Source organism: Ammodytes marinus (genome assembly GCF_949987685.1).
Source record: "Ammodytes marinus genome assembly, chromosome: 12".
Taxonomy (NCBI): domain Eukaryota; kingdom Metazoa; phylum Chordata; class Actinopteri; order Uranoscopiformes; family Ammodytidae; genus Ammodytes; species Ammodytes marinus.
In genome coordinates this window covers 10252447-10276262 of record NC_137216.1, presented here as the reverse complement: position 1 = coordinate 10276262, position 23816 = coordinate 10252447, and the positions used below count along the sequence as shown (strand labels likewise).

General features: G+C 44.0%; 1 protein-coding gene across 1 annotated transcript in view; it reads right to left on the bottom strand.

The window, feature by feature from the left end:
• Positions 1-197: 197 nt before the first annotated feature.
• The window catches only part of gli2a (GLI family zinc finger 2a), an 88095-nt gene continuing 64476 nt past the window's right edge, over positions 198-23816 (bottom strand). The window contains exons 6-14 of the mRNA XM_080038068.1: positions 15969-16170; positions 15186-15378; positions 13267-13377; positions 12638-12778; positions 9464-9613; positions 8187-8351; positions 6918-7193; positions 4777-5155; positions 198-4401 (exon numbers count right to left, since the gene is read on the bottom strand). Coding sequence (XP_079894194.1) covers positions 2093-4401; positions 4777-5155; positions 6918-7193; positions 8187-8351; positions 9464-9613; positions 12638-12778; positions 13267-13377; positions 15186-15378; positions 15969-16170 — 3926 coding nt within the window. The 3' untranslated portion in view covers positions 198-2092. The remainder of the gene's footprint in view (positions 4402-4776; positions 5156-6917; positions 7194-8186; positions 8352-9463; positions 9614-12637; positions 12779-13266; positions 13378-15185; positions 15379-15968; positions 16171-23816) is intronic.

Below are 23816 nucleotides of genomic sequence, written 5' to 3'. Positions count from 1 at the left end.
CAGAGGACCCTTCATACATACGGGCCTGTGGAGATACAGTGAGTACACTGGCTGTACTCGACAGCAGTCTGAGAACATGCCAACTGTGATTTCACTTGCAGCATACTGGCCCTACTTTCATGTGGCCTCTCGGGGACCACAGACCATGTTATATCAAAGAAGACACAACGTGGGGATTTAAACAGAAAAAAGGGGGATAGTTTATTTGAAATGTACAAAAGCTATATACACACACACTCACACAAACCCACGCGCACACACACACACACACACACTGAGCATAGTCAAAGCGAATGGTAGCATACACATGGACACTTTAAAAGGCTACTTAGAAATTCAGCAAACATAATAAAACTGAGATTTTTTTTTTTGCAGGACGACTAGTTTGCCCAGTCCAGTCGGAAACAGGATTTCATAATCAAAGTCTCTGTGTCCCTTCCTGGTTTCTCTGCAGTTCATCCAGAGCCCAGGGGAAGTGTGGGGTGCAGCAAAGGGGAGGGGGAGGAGGGGGGGAGGAGGGGGGCGGTGTTATGAATGTGGTAATTAGGACTGGATCTCCACCGAGAACACACAGAGGTACTTGTATATTCTTTTAGAGAATGCTCCTCATCAGACACATGGGTTCATGTGCCCTGATAGACTAACACAGAGCCATATCCTTGTCCTTTTCAATCATTTACCCTTGTGAGATGGGGGCCATGGAGAGTTAATGCCTCTCATCCTGGGGGCAAAGAAGAAAATCTGAATGTACAGTCAGTGCCATCCCCAAGATCGCCCGACCATGATAAAAAAAACACTTTAATATCTGTGGATCATAATGTTGTGTACAACCAGGTGTTTAGACTAGGGCTGTCAGAGTCTTTATTATGTCAATAATAGTACTGCAATAAGTCACATGTTTATGAACGGAATTAATTGAGTGTTGAATAAATTTCATGACATTTCATACAAACATACAAATGCACTATGTATAGGCCTATCCAAAATGTAGGTTTAACTGAAACTTAATAGCAATACGAAACCAGTTGTTCACAAAATATGTTGCTACAACAGCACCTCTTTGCTTATTTTATTATTCTGAAATAGCAGTTAATGTTATGTTTTGTTTCATAATGGGCAAGTTTACATTTGTACATGCATGGTTCATTTTTGGGCTCTGACTATGTTCATTTATCTCAGTGCTTCAAGCACCTGCATGTTTGTCGGTGAAGTGAAAAGCTGGACAATGTAGTTCTGTTAAAATATGAATGTCAGATTCAGTCTTCTTCACCATGTAATAGAGTTTTAAACATTGTCACAAATAGAGCCTTCTTGTTGATTTTAAGAGCAATTTTACAGGTTGTGCTTCTGTTAGAATTACAAGTCTCTTCACTGATCTCACATATTTATTGTACATAAAAAGGTGATGTGAGCTGTAGCTTAGCCTGTGCAGTCAACATGGTTATCACGAGGCAAAAACCAATACAATCAAATGTAAAAACATTTTTTTTAGATAAATATATTTCAGAATTAATTGTAGGTTTTCATAATGTACCTTTTGACAGCCCCAGTTTAAACATCAAAAGTATATAGCATAACTTAAAGCAAGTACCATACAGTATAATCTATACAATTAAATGTCTTCATGAGAAAATCTGTTATCTACATATCGTGTCCATTTCCTGGTAACTCTTTTTTCACGTTGAACTCATATTCTCAACATCAATGTCCTCAGCAAGGTACTATATGAACTGCTTTCAGTAAACCTCTTTGTACAGGGCTATTACACCAGCAAATACTGAATGGCAATCGTTTGTATTGTATTGGTTATCTATACACCCTGGGCTATCATGTATTTGTGGGTCCAAACAATGATAGGAAATTGTCATTAACCCTTCCTATAGTTATTACATTTTCAATGTAACATAAGAATCTGAATGACATATTTAAGAATACGCATATTACTATGGACAATCAAATGTAAAAGTAGGAATTGGCAATTTGTTCTTTTTGTTGCATGATTCAATCAGTGCTTTCTTATGTGTAGTCCATGTGTTCCTTTCTGTAGAAATGGTTAAGACTGAATGGTATGACGAAGGTGTTTGATTGGCCCTCAGCTCATCATGTTGAGGAACTTGCTTTCTTCAGCCAAGGCCGTGAGCATAGAGTTCATGTCGCCGATGGCCATGTTGCCGATCCCCGTGGGTACAGTTGGCAGGGTGACAGAGTTGCGGGGGGTGGTGAGACGTGAGGAACTCTGGGAAAGGCTCTGCAGGAGGCCTGGACTGAGGGTGCCGGACATGAGGCTGGAATGGTCCCCATCGTCTAGCATCGTGTCAAAGTCGATCTGGGCGTGCTCCGAAGAATCCACCGTGCTGCTGGAGACTTGGTTAACTCCCGGTGAGACCATGTTGGCTGTAGCAGCAGCCGAGGTGTTGGAGGTGTTGTTGCTGGCAGGAGCCTGGCCTGCACAGTGGTGGGACACGGGGCCGTCAAATGCGGCGGGAGCCTGATCAAACATATGAATCTGCCCCGAGTAGAACACGACAGAGTTTGGATTTTCAGAGTTGCCGTTGTGGGTTGCCGACCCACTGGGCCTCTTAGGGCTCGCCTCTGAGGTGTCCGTACCGCGACATGGGCTTAACGTTGAGGATTTGGGTATTTGGCTCGGTTGCATCATCATGCTAGATCCCGTGTGTTGTCTGCCAATAGACCTGGGCTCTATGGGAGGCCGGGGTTGTAACATCCCTCTGCTTCCATTGTACATATTGTGTTGCTGCTGCTGGGAGAGAACATTGTAACTTTGCTGCGTCTCCGCTTTGTTGCCATGAGAATACCCGTCGGCCTGTGTCCTTGCTCGGTAACTTTGCAGTTCTGCGTCTGACATATTGGTCCGAGTCGGTCGCATGCTAGTACTGCCAGACATAGAATTTGGGATGGCCTCTTGGCCAAAGCCTTGCTGCGGACTCATTTGCTCGCTAAAGTTCACATTGTTGCATTGCCTTTGTTGCTGGTGGGAGATGTTCATCACCCTCTGGCTATTGTGGTTAGCATACCCCTGCGTGGACATATTCTGACTCATAGGCAATACCTGCTGGTTGGTGTCCTGGCCCTGACCTTGGCCCTGGAAGGAACCAAAATTGTGCCTCTGCTGAACAACAGCTAGGTTTCCCCTGAGAGGCTGTGGTTGTTTGGAGAGCTTGGCTGTGTTGTCCACAGTCCCGGAGCTCACCTCGTTCCACTGCACCGGCATATTATTCTTGTTCATGTTGCTAGAGTGTGCCGCGAAGGGCTGCACACTGGGACCCATCTGGCACGATTGCATGTCCTGAGCAGACTGTGTCATGGTGGCATCCACCATGGCCATCCTCCTCTGCGCATAAAACGACACTGGTGGGCCCATGCTGGTCTGGTAGCCCTGAGTCTGACTATTGGAATGGTAGTCCACTTGTCCCGAGTTGTGACCCGAAGACCCAGAATTCTGGGTCCTGAGGTACTGCACCACATCATCTGGAAGCACTATATCCTCCTCCCCACCCTGCTGCTCCCCCACAATCACCATCCCATCTACTGCCATGTTCTCCATGGCTACGTTCTCACAAATACTAGGCGGTCTAGGCGCAAATGGGTAGCGTTGCAGGCTGCCATCGGAACGAGTGTATCCCTGCATAGCCAGTGTCTGGTGTCTATCAGCGAATGGACCGTTCATGGGGTTCATGCTGTTCATGCTGTTGTAGCGCTGAACCCTTGGGAAGGAGAGAGGGTCCAGGGTTGGACGTCGCACTGGATCGCTGGCCCGGCGCGGGAGGTTTGTGGGCGCCTCATGAGGCATCATGCTCTGTGAGCCGTAGGTAATATCACTGCATCGCCGAGGCAGATTTCCAGAGAGTTGTGGATGGAAAGGGTGCGACACGCCTTCCTGCGAGTCATTGTAAAGAGCCATACGGGTCCTCAGGCTCATGCGGTCCATATTGGGTAGAGGCGTAGGCGGAGCTCCACCGATGGCGGCAGCGTACTTTGCCTTAAGCCGATAATGCTGAGCTGGTGTCAGACTGAGGATGCTTGGGAGACCTCTTTCACCATGACCCCCACCACCACCACCTCCCCCTCCTCCACAATGGCTGGCCTCACTGGAGCGTCGGGACAGGTCGGTGGAGATGGGGTCGTAGGAGTCTGCTGAGCTGATGTTGTTGTTGCGGTGAGCACTGAACTGTGAGGCCTCGCTGGAGCGCCGGCTGGCCGAGATGCCAGAGGAGCGACGACTCAGGTTGTACGCCGAGCTGATGGTGCTGGTGGTGCTGTCGCGGCGCACATTCAGCTGGTTGAGCAGCGTGACTTCACACGAAGACAGGTCGCCCATCCGCTGGCCGGGGTAGGAACTGTTCAAGTTACTCATCACGCTGGAGCCGTCCAGCAGGGAACCTGGCAGATAGAAGGAAAATCATTACATAATGAAAGCTACTTTTTTTAACTTATTAATGTACCTGCCAGAAGGCAGGTGCACATATTACAATCCTGCGTACTTAATGTTATTATTCTGAACCAAAGGGGGGGGCGCCGCAAATGCTAGGCTAGCGTTTGGCAACAGGCGGCAGGCTCATTTAAAAAAATATTTGCAGGATTTTTCTAGTTCATTATTTACTTCTTATGTTCTAAGTAAGCACTGCACTAATGTATGGAGTTGCTTTAGCTCTTTCACTGCCATTAAGCTATCTAGCATCCCCATCACACAATAATGATCTTAAAAAAAAAAAAAATCACAGCAAGCATATTTCCTCCTCTTTTCCACACACTTACCGACGGCAGGTATGGGAGGAAGCTTCATGCTGTTGCGTTGGCCCTGCGGTGGCTGTGGTGCGGAGTTCCCCCAGGGGCAGGAGTCCCTCACTGTCTTCAGCCTCTCCTTCTTGATGTTTTCCAGCTTGATGGTGACTGCGCCACCATGATGACCCACTGCTTTCCTCAGCTGAAGCCCCACCCCTCCGGCCTGATGCCCCCCGCCACTGGTGGGTACAGTGGAGTCAACCATGGGGCACTCGTCCTGCGCACTGAGGTCCCCGAAGCTGCCCCCGCTGTGCATGGCCATCTCTACCCCACTGTCATTGTTGTTGGCGCTGCTGAGCGGCGACGGCTCGCTGCTGCATGACGAGTGGCCGCCAGGGCTGGACTGATACGTCTGGGGGAAGAGAGAGCAGAGGATGTTAGTGTAATGAATCAAACTTATTGAAGTTGTGTTATAAAGGATGGTGGTACATTGTTACATTTGTTCACTATTCAAGGTGTAGTCAGCGATTCTTGTTTTCAAAATAAGTCAATTTCTCATGATTCATTACCGGTCCGTATTTTGTGTGCAGGGGGCAAAAAATATATAGTCTTGTTACACTGGATTTACAGATCGTGAGCTGTGTATAAACACCATATTTATGTTCAGCGCGCCGCACACGCATTGCCTAAAGGTACAGTGGCGAGGACTTATTCACCGGTTTTGACAAAAGGGTGATGATGACAACATGCGTTTTCCAGAATAGCTGACTACACCTTTAAGTAATTATTCTGCCAAACAGTTTGCCATTTACAAAAATATCATGAAACAAACAGCATTCATACCGATATGTTCTCATGCCAAGTTCAGAGGACTCCATTATGTATTCTTCACTGTTAAATAATTACCACCGTTAAAAAATTCCGATTGTAATGGTGTTTTTTAATAGCTAATGTAGGCCTATAGTTTCATACTCTCATCAAATATAGATGAGTTTGATTTATTTACAACAAGAAAAACAAGTGGATAATAGATGTGAGCAACAATCCAGCAGAGCATTGACAGTGATTCAAACCGGCCAAAAATGAACTAAAGTCTTGATCACAGCTTGATCCTGGCACTATTTGTTCAGCACACATTCTAAAACAGTCCCAGCGTTTGAATATTAATGTGAAATTGACTTTTATCATCGGCCGACAGCAGAGGCTACTGTCAGTCCTCTCGTGGACAGAAAAATCCAGTTTACTGGTAGTGTGTGGCTATGTGTGTCTCCCAACAAGCATGTGTGTGCATCCTATATAGAAAAGGAGTGTTTTAAATTTGAGAAAAACAATCATGCAAAAAGGACATTTTACATCATGCAAAAGGAGCACACCGATGCAGCATGAAACATGAGTTAACATTCACACATCTCCAATTCTGAGTTGCAAAAAGACAGAGAGACAGTTGGAGTGCTCACCTCAGTGAAGTCTGTCCATAAGGAAGGTTAACTTGAGAGAGGCAAGTTCAAGCAATAACCAGAGAGGTGAGTTAGGAAAGGTGCAGGCAAGTGAACATTTAACCTCAGTGCAATGTTAGTAAAGAGGAAAACAGTTAGAAAACAAGTGTGTCTTTCTCTTTTTTGTTTGCTTTCTAAACATAGAAAAGCCATGCGATATGATCCCTTTATATTAAAGGTGGAGTCAGCAATTCAGGAGAATGCTTGTTGTCAAAATCACTTTGTCAAAATCAGAGAATATCTCTCTGTGTGCGTGTTTAAATAAATCCAGTGTTAATACACAGCCTATGCTCTGTGAACAAACAGGCATGTTGCTAGCTATGGTGGGCCCCCTTTGTTAACATACCAGTTTACAGAGCCTAGGATGTGTTTTTACACTAGTTTTGTTTTCAGCGCACACACAGTATCAACAGGTAGCAGATATTGAGGAGTTATTCACTACTTTTAACAAAAAAATATTTTGACAACAAGCGTTCGCCAGAATCTCCGACTCTACCTTTTATCGGCTACAATGTATTATAGTGTGGAAAGTTGTGCCTATCCTTCAAGATGCAGTCAATCAAACCCCACGGTACAGTACAGCCTATACTTTCCTGTGGACACAATTTTTTCTGAACTCAAAAAGAGCTTTGTGTTTGTGAATGTTTTATTGTTTTGATTTATGTGATCAAGACCCACCATAGAGTTCTCGGTCTTGATAGATTTGACTTGTATGCAGTCGTCCACCCCTCTAGAGGTGCTGTTGGCCTCCATCATGCCGTCTCTGGTGCCCAGCTTGGAGTTGGCCTCGTTCTCCCCGCTGCCTTTGGGCGGCTGCTGTCTGGGCGGCACGTCGCTCCGTTGTTTCTTGGTGACGTGAGCTTCGGGGCCGTGCACGGTCTTCACGTGCTTCCTGAGAGAGCTGGGGTCCGTGTAGCGCTTGGTACAGCCCGGGATCTTACACACATATGGTTTCTGCAAAATGGGGGGGGGGGGATTTTTAATGTTCAACTTAAAAATGAAATAGCATTTTTTTTTCTTTGCCTGCTAGCGCATACATAGCTAACTAGTGGAGTCATAGGTACAATTTGTCTTCGAAATGTAGTCAAAGTTTCCAGAAAAACAGATACACAAGTAGGCCTAAAGTACAGATACTCAAAAACTGTACTTAAGTTCAGTGCCTAAGTACATTTCCTTTGTTACTGTCTACCACTGTCTGTAAATCACCTACCTGGGCTTTCCTTTTAGTAAAAAATAAAAAATTGCATAGTTGACCTTTTTTTAATTGAATGATTGGGCCAATAGCAGTAGCATCAGTCTTCTAGCATAGACAGAGCAGATGGAGCGAACTGAGTCACCACTATATGCTTTGAACACTAAACCACATTAGCTTCCCTGCCTAAGGCTCCTCTGTATATAACTAACAAGCATGAACACACGTTTTGTCCTTCCACCTCAGCTTGTTGAACTAGCGACGAAACAATTACCCACTGGGGAGACGTTTGTGTACTTTGACTCTCATTCCCTGCGGTTTAACACAGGAACGATGGCAGCCAGCCAACCGCTGTCAATCAAAGCATTTTGATTATATCCTCAAGGACCTTTTGTCTTCCTTTTGATAATAAAGAGGCTCATTTGTTTGTTATTAGTTGCTATAAGTTGGCATGCCGGAATGTCCCGACAAAATCATGAAATATAAAACGCTTTAAAGTAGTAAATCGTGGATTTCCATCGTATCTAAAAGAGAATTCTAAGAACTTAGATAGATAAGCTAATGACAAAATTCTCCTCAATTTGCTTGTATGTGCCACTTAAGAACAAATCAGTTCATACAAGCGGTTCTTGCATGAGGTCGAATTTCCGAGCATGCTAGACCAGAAGCCCACGGTGGCTAAAATTCTTTTCACAAATCCCCGCTGAGTAAGTCAAGTTGATTGACGTGTTGAGCGAGCGCTAAACGTAGCCTACCTCGTTAGAGTGTGTGCGGTTCTGGTGCTTTGCCCGATCGGAGGCATTGGAGAAGGCCTTGTTGCAGCCTTCATGCTCACACACATATGGCTTCTCCCCGGTGTGGGACCTGAGGTGGGTCTTGAGGTTTTCCAGGCGAGAGTAAGCTTTGGCACATCCCTCAAACTGCACAAAGAGAGATGGAGATAGACAGTGAGACTGATTGCCTTAGTGCAGTGTTGTTTTGTCTGCAGCTGGGGAAAGAAAAAAAAGAGCTGGGCAACAACAACAACAACCACAACGAAAATGCAATGTTTGTTTCAGTGTTCAAATGTAATATCATCTTGGACTCCTGCCCACCTACTGTGGCGTGCCACACAAAAGCAAAAAAACAAAAAAAAAACAGTGCTACACTTGGGTGGAAAAAGGGCTATTATGTGAAACAGCTGAACTAAGTGTGAGGTTGGTAGAGCTCTTTGTATTGTATGGTGTGTGCTTTGTAGACACAATGAGAAGTCTGTGTTTAGCCCTTTGTGTTCACTTGTACTGTACAAACTATAATTTGCTATTCCTACTGAGCAGTCATTGTGAACGCAATTGGATTTGAAAACTAAAAAGAGAATCAAAATTAGACCCGCTCAAACATTTGGATATAAAAGTTGTCAGTCTCCCTTTTAAAAGAGCAGCCTAAAGGGAAGAGTTATGAGAAGATGCATGGGGGATTTGCGTAAGAGAATATACAACGTGGTCTTAATAAGGACCCACGGCCCCCTGCTAGTCTGCTAGTTTTTAATTACACGCCCACACTGTCAATCAGCCTTCTCAACTCTCTCCTTACACAAGTCATCTGGTTTAATGCATTCACGAGCGCCTGTGAGCCAGCTTTGAAGCCGAGCAAACAGGCCCTCAATTGGATCTTCACACAGCAAGTGAAGGCTTCAATAAAAAAACCCATGATTTATCAACATGGAAAAGATCACTGGTGCTAGTCGGCACCGAGAAAATCACATAAACACATTTTCAAAATGATTTAATTTTTTAGGGTAGAGGCTGTATGGCTGCTAATGTGACTGAGTGGGTGGGGAGGGTTGAATGACATGGGCATCCAGGTACGGAGGTTCTTACAAAATGTACTACTGATCGCATCGGTACTATTACTTCATGGAAAGTCAACAATACCTTGCTGGTGTATTTTAAATACAGGTGTCAAATTGTCTGTCAGACAAATGAGTGAGCTAACCATCTGCTTACTACCAGTTCACAATAGGGTCATTAACGGGGATTACGAGCGTTCTTACTGTGCATTTGTGTGGCTTCTCCCCCGTGTGACGCCTCATGTGGACCACCAGCATGTACTGAGCCTTGAAGGGCTTCTGCTCCCGAGAACACTCCTCCCAGCGACACACAAACTCCTTCTTCTCACCGTGGATGTGGTCGTTGTTGATATGCTGAGGAGACAATTCAATTGCAAGTCAATCATCACATAATGTTTCATAAACATACATCTGTGACACAGACAATGAGATAAAATGTTAAAATGGTGACTAAGCGCCAAGTGTGTGTGTGTGTGTGTGTGTGTGTGTGTTAGTGAATATAGCTTAAAAAACAGTCAAGAAATTCTTGTCTATTTCCCACCCGAAGAGTCTCCCTCTTTTATATGTTCTTGCGTACGTCCATCCACAAACACACACATTGTGAGTGACGGTGCCATCCATTATGTCTGACAGTTATTATGCATCTGTCACCAGGAGACAAAAACTATAAAAGCACTGTGTCTGTGTTTTTGGACTGTGTGTGTGTGTGTGTGCACACTAGTTTCTCAAGGACAAAGAACTGCCTTGGATCCCAATAAAAGTGACCGGGAAGAGGATTTTGTATTTATCTCCCATTGTCCTGACTTTTAATAGGTCAGGAAGTCAGTTTACTGTGGGACCCTCAAATTTAATTGTACATTTTGTATTAGCTATTGTAGGTGTCCAATAAACACAATTACAAATTAAATTGCAAAAGCTAAAAGTCACTTTTAAGGCGAGACACTGCAGGTGAATAGGTTAACTTGGTTTTACTCATAGATATCATCATGAAACTTTGCTAGTTGATAACTTTATAACCTTTTTTTTTTGCATTACAATATTTTCAGTGATGTTTGAATACATTTGCAAATATTTAACTAATTATGTTGCATCTCTTAAAAAGTCTAGATGTTGGATAAAGCAAGAGTTTAAATCGTTATTTAATTTACAAAATATTAGTGTACTACGTTTTGTATAAAGCCTCTTTTCATTTCATAAATCAACATTTTAAAAATGCAGTTATTAAAAATGCATTTTTGGCATTTTTTAAGAACATAATTGATCATAAATCAAACATTTAACAACATATAATCAGATGTAATAACCTTTCAGATTGCTGCTATTTATGATCATGGATCATTTAGTTGATGTGCTTTAGGATTTAAAATTTTGGTTCAGAGTATTGATTCAAACTAATGTGTGCCTGTTAAAGATTGTATAGGAGAAATATGCAGTCTCAAACAGACGAGGTTTAGACAAATTCAGCTTGAGAATACCAGAATACCTATACATGTAACAGGTTTTAATGCACTCAAATGACTTACGTTGCAGACACACACGCACTTAACTTCCTCACTTACTACGGACACACTTGAAAAAAAAACTCTCATCCCATGCACCACATGCAAATATCCACACACCCAGAGGAACCACTTCATTTCCTGAGGACATCCAGGCCCACAATGCTCCACTTATGTGGCCATTTCTCCAACCAGCGAAAAAAAGGGCTCAGTGGTTTGACGACTCAGCTCACATCTATTTTGGGTGAAGGAGGTGGGAATGGAAACAAGCGGAGGCCTCTATTTTCAGGTTCCACACTATACTGTGAAATAGGATTACTCACAGTAGCATGAAAAAAGCACAGGTGCGTTCTTTTTTTTGTTGCATTTTCTCGGATATTAAAAGAACCATGTGTGAAACCCTGGATGCCCTATAGGGAGTCGCTGTCTGAGAAAAAAAGGAAACATGGTCCCGTGTGGATTGAAGAATGCATTGGCCTCACATTGTCCATCCACACCCAAGATCACACCACCGATTCTCTAGTAGCCTGCTCACTAATGCTGGCATGTTCCCACAGAGCTCACAGATGGGTAGCTGGAGTCACGGCAATAGTTCTTAAAGGTAACTCTAGGGCTGGGTATGGAAGTTTCAATACTTTTTTGGCACCGACCAAAATGCCTCCATATCATTGAGAAATGAGAAACGTCTTGGTCAATCGCAAGCCCGGCCCTAGGTTACTCCAGTTCACCACCACCTCCCATCAGCATGGGTCTGTTAGGCTGACACACATGCCCTTCCCACCACTGCTCTGAGATGACAGACAGCCACAGTCAGAAAAGTGAAAACCAATAAGAGAGCTTGGCCCGGTAAAGGGAGGAAGCAATGACTCCATAACAGAGCTTGTGGCATGACGATGGATTTATGGCTAGCCCCTAACCCTCTGGAGCTTTAGGGGTTGGGGGGTGTTGCTGGGAGTTAGAGGTTAGGGGGTTGAGAGGTCGTGGGGTTGGGGGGGGGGGCACAGCTGCAGGGCCTGGGCTTGAATTTGGCGAGAATCAAGAGAGAGAGGGTGGCTCATTAACGTTGCGCGTGTCGACCCGACAGGAAAGGATCAGTTACTGGACAGCTTTCCCAACCAGACTCAATCAGCATGGATTTAATGAGGAGCAGAGCAAGAGTTGTTTGAACTTTTTCACGTTTTACACAACAAAAAGGCAATGTTTCTGAGGGTATAGTGAGGAATTTACTTCACTACAGCCATGGAAAATAGTTATGTCCATGACAAATGTCTACAATAATATTTGACAGACTTGGGTTTGTGTCTTCACACTGGAGTTTCCGCTTGTATAGTTTAAGCAGTGGCCTGCACAGAATCTCTAAGGGCCAGGGGTGACAAAATGCCCAAAAATGGCACCTCTTCCATGTGAACAAACGTGGGGCCAAACTGGGCGGAGACGCCCGTGTGTGTATGTTGGATATTGGGGTGAATATTAGTGTATAACGTGAATTAGGTGACACATATTCACACAGCCCCTCTCATGTCCTGACCTTTGGACAAAAATGGAGCTTGGAAGTGTTTCATTAGGGCACCAATTCGGATGAAAAAACAACAACAAGTGAGCGGGTCATGTACTACTAGGATGCCCCTATTGTAGAAAGAAACTACATTTTTGCCCAAGGTGGTTAAACCAGAGGGGCCGCTCAAATGCCCATTGTATGACTTAAGGGCAAGAGTGGAAGTCCCATTAGCCAACAGGTTAAGAATACTGGTTTGAATCAAGAGTTAAAAAAGGGGCCCCTGTCCACCATAATGGGCTATAATGGAAAAGTGCAATGCAGTCTGTCATTCAATACGTTTCAATAACGACCACAAGGACACCCATCAAACTCATGACTCACATGAACTAGCTGGTCCTGGGTGTCATACTCCTTGCTGCAGCCCTCCCAGTGGCAGTTGGTCTCATATATGGCCTCGGGCTCCTGTTTGCACTCATCTTTATCCAGGTCCTCACTCAGGTCCAGAATCCCCCCAACATGGTCCTGGAAGAAATGGGACACAACACTTCATCAGAAGGGGGTAGTGCTAACAAAACAGTACAGATGTGTTTATCCATTAAAGCATATATATGACTAGAATATAAACTTCTACCTGAATCTGTGGTCAATACATTAAAGAAGCATTCTCTACTGTTTTGCATCCTCCTTATCTTATCTGTTTACTCAATCCTAATGAGTTGTTCCTTGATGACAACACCTCTTGTCATTGATTAAGGCTGCAATTATATTCACAACCTATAATCGATTACAGCCAAATTAGCAGCTGTAGTTAAAGACGAGACCATTCTCCCATTGTAAGCAGTTGGAGCGTTGATAGAGATAGCTAAATTGCTTTAAAAGACAGAAATCAATGTAGTTGATTAGGATTTTTTTGAAGGTCATTGCAGATCCGAAAAGTAAATTCTTCAAGAATTGGAAGGCCTTGTTTTTTTAGTTTTTTCCAGATTTCAGAATATCTTTGATTGTCTTACCTGAGAGCATGGAGAGATGGGCAGTGGACCCTCTGCCTCCGTCTTAACCTTTGACCTCTTGGTGGTCAATGGGTTGACGGTGCTACTCACTGCTGGGTCTCCACTGGCATTCTGACAAAGAGATACAAACAGAGACAAGTTGCATGAAGGGCTGTCTTCGACTAAAACAGAGGAACATGCAGCCCTAATTGCCGCGGCCATTTTCTGACCGGTCTCCTCCCCACGGAGATTGGAGAAAGTTCAGACTGATCTTAAACGAATGTGAAGCTCACAAGATCAGGCAGGCCTCAACAGGCTACTCTTTTTTTTGTCAGTGATGCAAATACATTCTGGGAACCCAAAAACTAATTTAAAAATGTGTCTCTATTCATCTAAACACTGATCCACTGACGTAACAACCCATTCATTCAAAAAATATCAGTGAATCATTCAATTAATCCTAACACACACTGACCAGCATACCCCTCTATCCATCATCCCTCCCACTCACTCTCCAACTAATTTAACCATTAATTCCATGTATCCCTCCGCCAGGTTCCACTCAGTTGCCACTACTGCTGATGTGGAGGAGAATACCATAGCAGAGTGACAGAGATACCGTGCAATTTGCTCTTGGCCTGATAGTCCGCTGTGAAGAGATTGTGTGCTGTCCTGGTTGCACCAGGCACCGCGGCTCATAAGTCAAGACTAGGGCCCGCCGCCCAGACTAAACAGTTTAGACTGCTTTATGGTCGCCAAAGCCGCAAGGAAATATGAAAGAAGAGGAGGTACTGCCCTCAGTATGGAGGGGGAAGGCAGTAGTAGGGTAAGGGGTTGTGTGTGTTTAGTGGCTGGGTGGGGGGTGAGCTTTGATCTGCCTACAAATTCTGAAGACGACAGAGAGACAAAGACACACTAAGGCCTGGTACAGCTCTAATGGAGATGAAAAGAAAGGAAAGACATAAAACTAAAAGCAGCTGATAAATTATGGCGTATGTGTGAGTATATTGAGGTTCATTGGAGCGGCTCCAATATTGAAGGGGGGGGGGGGGGGGGGTGAGGGGTGTCTCCTAATCCCACCCAGACGCCACAGCGCAGCTCAGCCTTTCTGGAGGCCTCGATGATTCATTCAGCCTGGCCCAAAACCAAGAGAGAAATATGGTTCTGATCACTGTAGGGAGTGAAGCTGAATGTGTGTTTGCGAATGGGGGTGTGTCTTGTTTGTGTGTGTGAGAGAGAGTTTGCAATAGGGTTAAATATATGAAGGCCCACTCTTGAATGAATTTATACTCTTATGCCCAGTTTCCACTGAGCAGCACCGTTCGGTTCGGCAGGGCATGGTAACCCAAGATATGGCTTGTGTTTCCACTGCTGACAGTACCCTTATATGCCAATAGTCGTGGTCAGTGTATATAGTCTATGGATCAGAGCCGTTGAACTGCGGTTTATCGCTTGCACAGAAATTCTATCGACCAATCAACAGACTGAGTTGTGTAGCTCCACCCTCTTGGGACCCTTTGTTACTGGTTGGAACCGCAACGAAGCAGTGCCAAAAATAGATGCGACAAGGTTTGCTTATTTTGGGTACACTTCCCAACTTTTTACAGTGGCCACAACAAACCGAACTGCACCGCTCAGTGGAAACGAGGCTTTAGTGTGTCAGTCAGTGGACAGCGTGCTGAAACAGAGTTTGGAGGCGGCTGATAGCGGGTGTGAGGTGGAGTGATTCCTTGAATGGGATGTTTACATTGCGAGTGGCTGTTGTGTATACAGTGTGCAGCTGATATGGAGAGAGGGAAGACATACACTGTAAGATAATAAGACAGATGGAAGTGAGAAGGGAGCCTCCTGTATATCTGTGCCCTGAGTCAACCCACAATAAAAAAATAAAAAACTTCAGACATCCAGTCAATACAAATGTTCCCATTCCCATTCCTTACCTGGTTTGTGTCAGAGCTGTTGTGGGAGGTGGACATAGGCGAGGCATTGAGTGTGTGTTGGCGGGCGGAGAAAGAGGCCGGAGAAGGCTGGATGAGGGGAGGCGTGTGGCCGAATGCGTTGAGACCCCTCTGCTGGTTCAACAGCTGCTGGTATGCCATGGGGTTGATGGGGTGAGGGAAGCTGAAAGAGGGGCTGAGAAAAGAGATGGAAAAAGGAAAGCAAGTTATCTACTAGATATCAATGGAGATTTGGTCTAGTGACTTAACCCATACTAATCACAGTAGAATGATTTACAACTAAACCTTTCAACAAAATGTCAATTTTTTGACACTGTGGCACTGTGATGGCAGGTAGCTTAGAAGTGCATAGGCTACTAGATTTGACTTACTTATAGTGGAGGGATAAGGCTGTCCTTATTCAATATGGATGTGTTTCTAATCATATTTGGGCAACAATAAAGGAATACAAATACATTTTTAGAGCATGTGCCATCTTCTACAGAGAACTAAGCAGCTTTACCATTAGAATTTTATCAAAAGAGGAAAAGGGAACTCCCAAAAAAACTGCATATACACCTGTATATTTCTTTATAGACTAATCCACTATGCTGTAGATCTTGCAAACTGTTCAGACTCTGTACTTTTTTCTGCATCCACTGTATCACAGAATTCTTTTTGGCCCAAACATATATATTTTTTCTCAACCAAAAAAAACAAACATGTGTGTGTATTTCTCATAGCTAAATAGGTATGCTATGTACGCTGTCTTTAGCTATATAATACCTGATCCCTCCGACAGAGAGGTGGCCGTAGGAGCTGCTGGCGGCTGAGCTGGAGCGGGAGTTGTTGATGTAGGCCACCAGTGAGTTGGGCGAGGTGCGGATCATGGTCTGCAGGTCGATGCTGGCGTCGGACAGCGGCGAGATGGACAGCGCCCTCTTCCTGCTCAGTCTGGGTGTGAGCCGCGGGCTGGAGAAACGTGAAACTGAAACGCACACGCAAAGAAACAAAATGGAGACCACGTCAGACATCTCGACATATGCTCTTCAAAGAACAACTTTAAAAAAATTGGTAACACTTTACAATACGGGTACGTTAATCATGTTAGTCAATGCTCAGTAAATGCATACTAAACATTAACTCATCATTAACTGACCACAAATAAATGCTTTATAATATTAACTTAGCATTAACTTAATGTTGTGTTTAATTAATGCTTAACTAAACATTAGTTTACTAAGAATAGTTAATGCCTAACCAATAATTGACAAAACATTAATGTCATTAATTAACAGTTTATTATTAATGAATACACCGTTATGGTTAAGTGTTTCCCCAAACAGTTTTTATACTGTATATCTAACGTGGCTGTAAAACAATGTGTACATTCCTTGTAGTACCTCTATTACTACCTTGTCTGGTCACAATAGCAACCAGCAGCAGTTACCCCCTGGACCATGTTTGAAGAAACGGTCAGCCCTGAAGCATTCTAGCGGAGGTCACAGAAATGCTAAGCTATAAACTCTATCGCCTGTATCTTTCTCTCTCTCTCTCTCTCTCTCTCACACACACACACACACACACACACACATACACACACACACACACACACACACACACACACACACACACACACACCCTATTTAACATTCACATCCTCTTATGCATAATGAATCGTCCCCCAATCATTCTCAGCAATTACCTTGATAGCAATCTCTTTCAGACCCGCTGTACTTGGGCAAGTTAAATGGAGGCAATTTAAACAAATTGATCTCAGAATACCATTAAAACAAAATAAGAACAAGGCTTGACTCTCAAAAGGTAGGGTGCATGGCTTCCTGCCAGACCTGATTATTGCACTAGAAAACAAAACAAGAAAATAGCGAGGGGGGAAAACTACTTTCCCATGAACTTGAAAAGAAAAGGCTATTTATTTTTCCATACATACTGATAGTCCATCATTCATGTGTATTTATTTCTTCTGAATTTCCTGAGGCATGTATAGCTCCCCGATCCCCACAGAAGACAAATTACTTTCAACAGGGGGTTCAACAGGTGCTGCAGTGTGAGTGGACAGAGAGCAGAGCTGGTGTGTGTGTGTGTGTGTGTGTGCGCGCACACACACACACACACACACACACACACACACACACACACACACACACACACACACACACACACACACACACACACACACACACACACACACACACACACACACACACACACACACACACGTGTAATTAGGTCGTACAGCAGACATCATCAGAGGCGCGAGAGGCCGGAAACCTATAATAGGCCCCATCACAACTCACCTATGAGCACATGCATTGACCTGGCTCTGTGTGTGTGTGTGTGTGTGTGTCAGCTCCACTGCTGTCAATATGTAGCCAATCTCACAAGCCCTAAAGCCAAATGAATCCAGGCACCGCCATAATCACCACGCCAGACCCACAGCCATAAAAACTTGGGATCTTACTTCCAAAACTATTATGTTTAGAGGTGGCGAGTCGTAAAGCAAAGACATATGCACTTAGTTAAAAGGCCCCACGGGGAAATTCAGATGGCAGACGACAGTAGTTTTGGGGCCCCCGGAAGATGATAGAGATGTGATATTAAAGAGTTGGCAAAAACAACAAACGGTCCTCAGGAATGTGTCTCTGAAGGCTAATAAATAAAAATGTCTTCTTTGGTTAACTCAATGGAGGAGTATGGGTTGAGTAAAAGGAGGTGAGGAACATGAAAAAAAAACGTAAAGCGGGGGCAAGGCAAGCAATACTAAACGTGCTATGTATTGCTTCTTGAAAGTGGAGCAGCTGCTACGACTTGCTATTTTTGCAGTGAGGCAAACTTGCTGCCTCGCCAACAGATTTAATAGGAGATAAGTGTATTAATATTCCCCCCTTTATAAAGCAGGAAACAGGCCTCGCAGCCAGGCAGCCTGGTAGCCTGGCGCCTGCCTCACTCCTGGGCATTGTGCCCAAAACATCCGCCCTCTACCTCCATCTTCAAACCAGCCCCCTCAATCTATACATCCACCTCAGCTCAGAAAAATGCTTAACGCCCCGAGCAACAACGCTGGAACGTCTATAATGTTCCATCTGCTAATGCTAAGGTGCGGACAAGCTAATTCCTTTTAGCTCAGTGTCCAATGGATGTCGTTTGGTCTAACCTAATTTTACCTGGAACCAATTTCACACAAACGTGCACACACAAACTCTCACCACTAGGTAAAAAGAGTGTTTTATAGGTGGCAGTTATAATTGTAAGGGCGAGCAGGTTCCGGCAACAGGGAGTGAGAAAACAGATGTTGCGCAGGCCATGCCGGCATGGCAGTATGTGGTAATATGGCATGTGCGCGACTGTGTATGCATGTGAGTGTATGTCTATGTCTGTGTGTGCGCCATTGCCCTCTGGGACTGCATCGTGGGCTGGTTGTAATTGTGGGATCGGGATTTATATAGAGAGTCATAATTACAGACGCTCCAGTGCACATTGATACAGTAAAGAAAAGATATATATTAAAAAGGAAGGGAAGAGAGAGTGTGTGTGTGTGTGTGTGTGTGTGATTATTTTAAGCATTTGCCTTTGCTGTCTTAACTGAAACGTCTTTGTGGAAAATGAAAGCACTTTAATTGGAGGGTGAGGCGCTCTCAGTGTCATCTTGGCCCTGAGCACATTGAAGGTCACTATAAGGCTTGGTATGTACCGTAGCCTTTTCTGCCATAACAATAATTGTAAAGTTGCGACTCATCAAAAAAACGATATATAATTACACTTTTTCAGGGTTAAGTGAAGACTATATAACTAATATAGTAAGGGTAAGGTTAGGGTTAAGGGTAAGCCACGAAAATGCACTTAACCATGCAACAATAATTCACAAGCTTGACACAGGAATCCAAAATGATGTTGTATAAATGCCTTAAAGAGATACCACAATATGTTGCCTAACATACAGCCTCTTCCAGAGCTCACAATGAAGTGAATATGAGGCCTCAAAATATCAGAAATATTAGAAATATTCAGTATTTTTACTACAAAATTATACTACATCATTCATAATAACATGCATCACATGCACCTTGGGGCAATGCCCTTTAAAAAAGAAAAATGTAGTTGAGTTTAAAGACATTTTTCTAACATCTGGTAAAGGTTTTTAGTTTTGCATGTATGCAAGCATGCCTTGACTATCCAACTTTTCGTGTACACCTAGTACCTACCAAAAAAGAACCAGCAAAGTACAGTATAATCAGAGTGTGTGTGTGTAGAGCACGGCTGTAGCCACTTATGTTGTAATCTTTCATGTAATCAGCGCCGTACATAAGGCTTTTGTTCCCTGACTGTAACATTTAAGGTAATGCCTCCATGGCTTCAAAGTAATTACTCTCCTAATAAGGCACAGAGGACAAACATGGCAAAGCAAAGTGAGACATTACACCAATGTGGGCACCGTGGGAAAAACCGTGGAGCTGTTGTTCAATACCACTCAGACCAGTGTTAGCCCAGCTTCACGCTCTCTTGACTAACGGCTGGTCAATCCTGTGTTTTTGGCATGTAAACGTGAACCGTTTACTTTCAAATTGAACATATAGCTTCATGGAGTAAGGGGGGGGGACTGAATGAAGAGAGACTAAAGATGAAGTAATGTATTTATATATGTGACTATGTTAGATTAATAATGGTAATATGACGAACGTGAAGCAAAGTTAACTCTGATTTTGTAGCATTCATTAACCCAAGCATCTCCGGTCTGCCTACGGTACATCGTTTAGTTGAAAATCGGAGCTGTGCATGGGCATTAATAATAACTTTATAAAATAGCCTTGTTTTCGCTGATGCTTTCGTTTGCTTATACAGGTCATTCATGATTATTAAATTGAGACTGTTTCATAAACATTTCAAGGTTCCCTGTGGGAGGTTTAAAGTGGAGTTGATTGGAGTGATTAATGCTAATGCATGTATAAGTTATTAGGCTATGGTATGAATATGATAAAAAAAACTTCCAAAAAATAGTTTCTAAGAATTAGAATGTACTATGCAGTCAGCAAAACTTAATGTCCTCAGCAGTTGGCCTCAATGGATAATCTTTGGCTTGTCCACCTTGACCTCGTCTAGGGTAACACACACACACACACACACACACACACACACACACACACACACACACACACACACACACACACACACACACACACACACACACACACACACACACACACACACACACACACACACACACACACACTCATGAGTCCGTGCCAGCAGGGGCCCCAGGTCTCCACATCTTCAGCCTGCCCAGCCGCCCCCATGGGCCAGACGGAGTAGGGGAACTGTTTATTTTCCCTGCTAAATCTCACTAATGCTAACACTGTGAATTTTATTAGCGAGGGGGGCTCGCGCTGGATCCTCTATGAGCCCCCAGTGTCCGACCCAAAAGCCTGCGTTGTGTTTGCCAGTGTGTTTATGCACACACTCTCGCCCATGTGCTCATGAACCAACATATAGTTAAGTGTTTGTGTATGCAGTCTGAGGGGATTGGTCCCCCCCCCTAACCCCCCTACCCCTAACCCCCCGGACTCCCCACCACCACATCAGAACACAAATATGTCTCCCTCCCTCCCTCCGCTTCATCAACACTAAGCTCTTTTTCCTCAGGACGGCAGACATTTACTTTGGCTGCTGCTTTTGTCGTGGGAGCTTTGGCGTTTTCCAACAAGCCGCTCTGATATTTCTCTGCCCACCCACCCCCTTACATGCCTGCTCGCTCCTATGCAAATAGTCCTTTTCAATGCCTCCCAATGTGCAATACCATAACGTTACTTTATTTAATCAAACTTTTTTTTAAAGATATTTTTTGGGCATTTTTATGCTTTTCTTGATAGTGCAGAGAGACAGAGGTGAAATGGGGCAGAGAGGGGAGTGACATGCAGAGAACGGGAATTGAACCCGGGTCTGCTGCTGTGCCCGGCCCGGGGGGGGGGACGCCAACTGAGCTAAGGGCGCCCCCTATTTAATCAAACTTTTTACAAAAGTTATGGTGTACTAATGCTTACCACGCTTAACTGTATTTTTAGTTTCGTTGGAATGATTTTTTCTCTGTCTTATTTCTATTGGGGTTCTTACTTTACCATGAGAGCGACAAGTTACACTTTGGCACTGCCTACTGAAGGTGGAAAATAATACTCTGATGGAAACAAATGGCATCCCTAAGGCCTCAATTCCACTGAGCGGTACGGTGCGGTTTGGTGCGGCATGGCACACATTTATTATGTTTCCACTAACAAAAGTTGAGAAGAGAACCAATATAAGCGTACCCTGCCATAAGTATTTTTGTCACCCATTTGTTGGGTAGAAAGGGTGGAGCTACACACTGCAGTCTGTTGATTGGTCGATAGAATCATCATTTCAGAGATAAAGCGGTGTGTGTGTCATCACCTTGGCAAGAGTGAAGAGAAAAAATATCTGCTTGCAGCTCTTTGATTATTGTTTGCCATTTTTTCTCTTCATTCAATTAATCAGCAGGCTACACTGTGTCCCGCTGCTACGATGTCACCATAGTTAGGTATAACAACACAATGACGTATGCAAAAGAGGTAACCGTGTTCAGGCCTGGTTGGACCAGGGCCAGTGTGAGTGTGCCCTTAGTGGAATGGATAGACCTGCAGCCCTGTCAAAAAAAACTTTACTGATGCTATGAGTTCCTAACTTTTCCACCAGAAGGTTTCTTCACAGCAGCACTCAGTGTTTCACGCTACAACCGTGAGCCTTGCAAATTCACTTAATATGCTCTGGGAAAACCCATGGGGGCAGGCAAGGGGGGAGAGGGGGGGAAGCAAGTGAGAAGGGTTCACTGAGGGCTCCCAGTTTGTGCGGTGTGGGTATGCTGAATATTAGTGCATAAATTGATTTTTAATATGGGTTTTATCTGCACTCTGCCTTTCCAAAACTAACGACATGGGATGAAGCGCATATTTGCCACCTCCGCCACTAAACCCCCCCCCCCCCTCGCCCCCCTCTACTCTGGCAGTAAATGAGGTCCTTTGATTCAGTGGGATGGCTGCCCGCGATGGCCATTAGCTGGCCGCACTCGGTCAATATGGGCCCTGTGTGTGGAGGCCGCAGTGGAAGAGCGATCCGGCCCCGAGAACTGGCAAGAGTGGCCCCCGGACCCTGACCACATCACTCCTAGCAGGGGTACAAACACTACATGAAAAGCTGCTGGGATGGTGGCAGCAAGTGTGGACGCTGCGTTGAAGCAGGCGGTGGGGGTGAGGGAGGTAAAGGGGGGTTGTGGCTATTTGAGCAAACAGCCATGACCCAAAGAAGTGTGGGCAAAGCAGCAGCACAGCGGCGGTCACTGAGGTGGATGAAGGAGAAAGCCTTACCATTCCACCTCCTATACTCTTTGAGCAACACTGTGTTTAACCAAGTGATTGAGGTCATTTAAAAGAGATTTAAAAGAGATGAATTGCCAAGCGATCCCGTATCTCTCTCTGTCTGAGGATACCTGCATTACAGTTTTTTTCGATTGCTAAACCACAGTGGGCACAACTGGAGCGACATGTGCAAAACTCTAACAACAGTATGCATAGCAGCGGTTCATTCGGACCAAACTGTAGCTCGTTTTTCATTGCTTAAACACAATTTCCAATACTCTACACACCTATCTCATGGCTTAACCACAGCCTGCACAACACTGTGGATTTCCAGCACTTTTTTGAAATGCTAACACACTGCTGCCACAACTGTAAAACACACATTCAAAACAGAATGAATGTCTAGTGCATTTCAAACACTGCGGATTCCAATTTCAACTGAAACACTAAGATGTCTTGTTTTAGACTTGTTAGTGAACATATATACGGTATAAAGGGAAAACTCAAAAATATATATTTTTTTGGAAATGGACCAATGAAGACAGGTTGTTGGAGGGAGAAGAGTGTCAGTGAGAGTGTGGATGTGTGGAGGAAGACCTAGAAGACATAGAGCTGTAATGTCTGATGAAATACAGTAAGGGCTACACTGATAGACCCTGTTGTGAATCATGGTTTCTCATTGAGAGAGGCAGGGTTGAGAGTGCAACCCAATCTGCAAAAATCTAAAGTTGCATCTGTAATACGAAGTTTCCAGCAAACAAACAGCTTAGAGTTGCATCCTTACAGTAAATGACAACATTACAGGAATTGATTTCTGTATTATAGAATATTTACACAGATGAATACTACATTTGGAAATGTTTTCAATAAAATATACAAAATGTGTATCTATTGAAGCAAAATTCTGATTTAAATTCATTTTTGTTTTCCTAAAAAAACTGATATGTTATAAAATAAACAATTTCGTGTGAAATAATTTAACCCTTTCATCAAAGAAAATATCACGTAATTTGTGTGAAGTAACTCAAATTTTTTAAACTGTAAAGATTAAAAGTTTGTAATTTGTGTATTGGGGTTTGATGCTAGTGTTTGTACTCTGAGCAGGTTCTGAGTGACAGTGTATGTTATCTCAATGAGGCTGGTTCATAGTGTTTGCTGCACTGAACCTGTTTTGCAGGTGAAGTGAACTGTTCAGCTCCAGTGAATGTTGGTAGTGCAGACTGTTAGAGTTTTGCACATTGAGCTACAGTTGTGC